The sequence below is a fragment of the Calidris pugnax genome, unplaced genomic scaffold (assembly GCF_001431845.1).
Source record: "Calidris pugnax isolate Ruff unplaced genomic scaffold, ASM143184v1 scaffold107, whole genome shotgun sequence".
Lineage (NCBI taxonomy): Eukaryota > Metazoa > Chordata > Aves > Charadriiformes > Scolopacidae > Calidris > Calidris pugnax.
Genome location: NW_015090901.1, coordinates 2,622,305 through 2,626,242, shown reverse-complemented (window position 1 = coordinate 2,626,242; position 3,938 = coordinate 2,622,305). Strand labels below are relative to the sequence as shown.

At 64.4% G+C, this 3,938-nt stretch overlaps 1 protein-coding gene across 3 annotated transcripts in view; it reads right to left on the bottom strand.

Annotated features, from left to right (window-relative positions):
* STX3 (syntaxin 3) overlaps positions 1 to 3,938 on the bottom strand; it is a 13,698-nt gene that overhangs the window by 7,650 nt on the left and 2,110 nt on the right. For all 3 annotated transcript variants that reach the window (XM_014948888.1, XM_014948887.1, XM_014948886.1), the window contains exons 2-6: positions 3,777 to 3,857; positions 3,558 to 3,657; positions 3,379 to 3,453; positions 3,159 to 3,226; positions 20 to 128 (exon numbers count right to left, since the gene is read on the bottom strand). In XM_014948888.1, the coding sequence (XP_014804374.1) occupies positions 20 to 128; positions 3,159 to 3,226; positions 3,379 to 3,453; positions 3,558 to 3,657; positions 3,777 to 3,857 (433 nt within the window). The remainder of the gene's footprint in view (positions 1 to 19; positions 129 to 3,158; positions 3,227 to 3,378; positions 3,454 to 3,557; positions 3,658 to 3,776; positions 3,858 to 3,938) is intronic.

Here is a 3,938-nt window from a genome sequence, read left to right as displayed (position 1 = left end):
GGGAGGGGGGGGCACTCACTGATCTCCAGCTGGCGCTGGATCCGGCCCTTGCTGCGCTCCCGGAAATCCACCTGTGCCTCGTTGTACTTGGTCATGACGTCAACGAACTTGCGGGACAGGACCGAGTGCTGGGGACAGGGACAGGGACACGGGGTTGGGGACACACTGGGAATGGCATCTCCCCAACCCCCAGGGGGACAGGACACAGTGCTGGCGATGGGGACACGAGGTTGGGGACACAAGGCTGGGGACATGAGGATGGGGACACCCTGGGAATGGCATCTCCCCAACCCACAGGGGACAGGACCCAGTGCTGGGGATGGGGACAGGGACACGGGGTTGGGGACACCCTGGGGATGGCACATCCCCGGCCCCCAAGGGGACAGGACCCAGTGCTGGGGATGGGGACAGGGACACGGGGTTGGGGACACCCTGGGGATGGCACATCCCCGGCCCCCAAGGGGACAGGACCCAGTGCTGGGGATGGGGACAGGGACATGGGGTTGGGGACACAAGGCTGGAGACACACTGGGAATGGCATCTCTCCAACCCACAGGGGACAGGACCCAGTGCTGGGGATGGGGACAGGGACACGAGGTTGGGGACACACTGGGAATGGCATCTCTCTGACCCCCGGGGGACAGGACCCAGTGCTGGGGACGGAGACAGGGACATGGAGTTGGGGACACAAGGCTGGGGACACGAGGTTGGGGACACCCTGGGAATGGCATCTCTCCGACCCCCGGGGGACAGGACAGTGCAGGGGACAGGGACAAGGACACGGGGTTGGGGACACACTGGGAATGGAATGTCCCCAGTCCCAGGGGACGGGACCCAGTGCTGGCGACGGGGACAGGGATGTGGGGTTGGGGACACGAGGTTGGGGACACACTGGGAATGGCATCTCCCCAACCCACAGGGAACAGGACCCAGTCATGGCACCTACTTGGAGGACACCCTGGGCATGGCACCTCCCTGACCCTCAGGGGACAGGACCCAGTGCTGGGGACGGGGACAGGGATGTGGGGTTGGGGACACGAGGTTGGGGACACACTGGGAATGGCATCTCCCCAACCCACAGGGAACAGGACCCAGTCATGGCACCTACTTGGAGGACACCCTGGGCATGGCACCTCCCTGACCCTCAGGGGACAGGACCCAGTGCTGGGGACGGGGACAGGGACATGGGGACGGGGACACACTGGGCATGGCACCTCCCTGGCCACCAGGGGACAGGACACAGCGTTGGGGACACCCTGAACGTGGCACCTCCTCAGTCCCCAGGGGGCAGGACTGCATGCTGGGGATGGGGACAAGGACATGAGACTGGGGACACCCCGAGCATGGCACCTCCCTGGCCACCAGGGGACAGGTCCCAGTGTTGGGGACAAGACAGAGTTTTGGGGACAGGACAGCGTGTTGGGGACAGGGCAGAGGGACATGAAGCCTGGGAGCACCCAGACATGGTGCTCTGGGACGGGGTGCTGCTGGGGACAGGGGATGGGGATGGGAGACCTGGGGACACCTAGGACATGCCACATCTCCAGCCCGTGGGGGACAGGGTGCTCAGGACCTGGTGGGGGTCAGAAGATGGAGATGGGGACCTGGGGACACCCAGGACATGTCACATCTCCAGCCAATGGGGGACAGGGTGCTCAGAACCTGGGGGGGATCAGAGGACGGAGATGGGAGAACTGGGGACACCGATGACATGCCACATCTCCAGCCCCTGGGGGACAGGGTGGGACAGGGTGCTCAGGACCTGGGGGTGCTGGTGGGGACAGAGGATGGAGTTGGGGACCCAGGGACACCCAGGACATGCCACATCTCCAGCCCATGGGGGACAGGGTGGGACAGGGTGCTCAGGACATGGGAGTGCTGGTGGGGCAGGGGACGGTGGGACAGGGTGCTCAGGACCTGGGGGTGCTGGTGGGGACAGAGGATGGAGATGGGGACCCAGGGACACCCAGGACATGCCACATCTCCAGCCCTTGAGGGACAGAGTGGGACAGGGTGCTCAGGACATGGGGGTGTTGGTGGGGACAGGGTGCAGAGATGGGAGACCTGGGGACACCCAGGACATGTCACATCTCCAGCCAATGGGGAACAGGGCGCTCAGGACCTGGTGGGGGTCAGAAGATGGAGATGGGGACCTGGGGACACCCAGGACATGTCACATCTCCAGCCAATGGGGGACAGGGTGCTCAGAACCTGGGGGGGATCAGAGGACGGAGATGGGAGAACTGGGGACACCGATGACATGCCACATCTCCAGCCCCTGGGGGACAGGGTGGGACAGGGTGCTCAGGACCTGGGGGTGCTGGTGGGGACAGAGGATGGAGATGGGGACCCAGGGACACCCAGGACATGCCACATCTCCAGCCCTTGAGGGACAGAGTGGGACAGGGTGCTCAGGACATGGGGGTGTTGGTGGGGACAGGGTGCAGAGATGGGAGACCTGGGGACACCCAGGACATGTCACATCTCCAGCCAATGGGGAACAGGGCGCTCAGGACCTGGTGGGGGTCAGAAGATGGAGATGGGGACCTGGGGACACCCAGGACATGTCACATCTCCAGCCTGTGGGGGACAGGGTGCTCAGAACCTGGGGGGGATCAGAGGATGGAGATGGGGACCTGGGGACACCCAGGACATGTCACATCTCCAGCCCTTGAGGGACAGAGTGAGACAGGGTGCTCAGGACATGGGGGTACTGGTGGGGACAGGGTGCAGAGATGGGAGACCTGGGGACACCCAGGACATGTCACATCTCCAGCCAATGGGGGACAGGGTGCTCAGGACCTGGGGGTGCTGGTGGGGACAGAGGATGGAGTTGGGGACCCAGGGACACCCAGGACATGCCACATCTCCAGCCCATGGGGGACAGGGTGGGACAGGGTGCTCAGGACATGGGAGTGCTGGTGGGGCAGGGGACGGAGATGGGAGACCTGGGGACACCCAGGACACACCACATCTCTAGCCCATGGGGGACAGGGTGCTGTCCCTGGGTGGGGGTCAGAAGATGGAGATGGGGACCTGGGGACACCCAGGACATGCCACATCTCCAGCCTGTGGGGGACAAGGTGGGACAGGGTGCTCAGGACAGGGTGACACGGTGGGGACAGTCCCAGCAGAGGGTCCCAAGGACAGGAGCTCACCTGGGACTTGCGTATCCGGAGGTCAGCAGAGGACCGTGCCTCATCCTGCTCAATGTTCCTCTCCATGCCTGGCGAGAGGAACCAAACCCCAACCCATCAGGGACCTTCCCCACCCACCAGACCCCACGGTCCCCATGTCCCCAGCACACCCCACCCTTCCCATGGGGACAGGGGGACCCGTGGGGCTGGGTGACGGGGCGGTGGGGACGCGGCCACTCACTTTTCAGCTTGTTGCGGACGCTGTTGGCCATCTTCTTGATCTCTGCTGTCAGCTGCTCCAGGTCGTCTTTGGTCTCTGAGGGGTCACAGCACGTGAGATGGGGAAGCCACCACAGGAATGTCCCCAAGAAGGGGACCTGGGGAGGGAGGGCTGGAGGGGGACAAGGCCACCACACTCACTCTGCTCAGGGATGGGGGCCGAGAGGATGATGCTGTAGAGCTTCTTGGCCTCCTCCACGTTCTCCGAGATCTTGTCGATGTTTTGCCGGGTCTCCTCGATCTAGACAAGACGAGGACAATAGCAGGGTGGGGTGGGGGGTGGGGGGAGACACAAGAGGCCACCTCGTACCCCCCCAGCCCCACATCTGGCTCCCCCCACCCCCCCCTGCCCTCCATCACCTCCGCGAAGAACTCATCCATGAACGCCGTGTTGTCGACGGCGATCTCCAGCTCCTCCGTGTCATCGTCCACATCCTGCTTCTGCGGGGGGGTGGGCAGTGCTCAGGGGGGGTGGCACCCAGAGAGGGGACACCCCCCAACACCCCCAACACACACACGGGG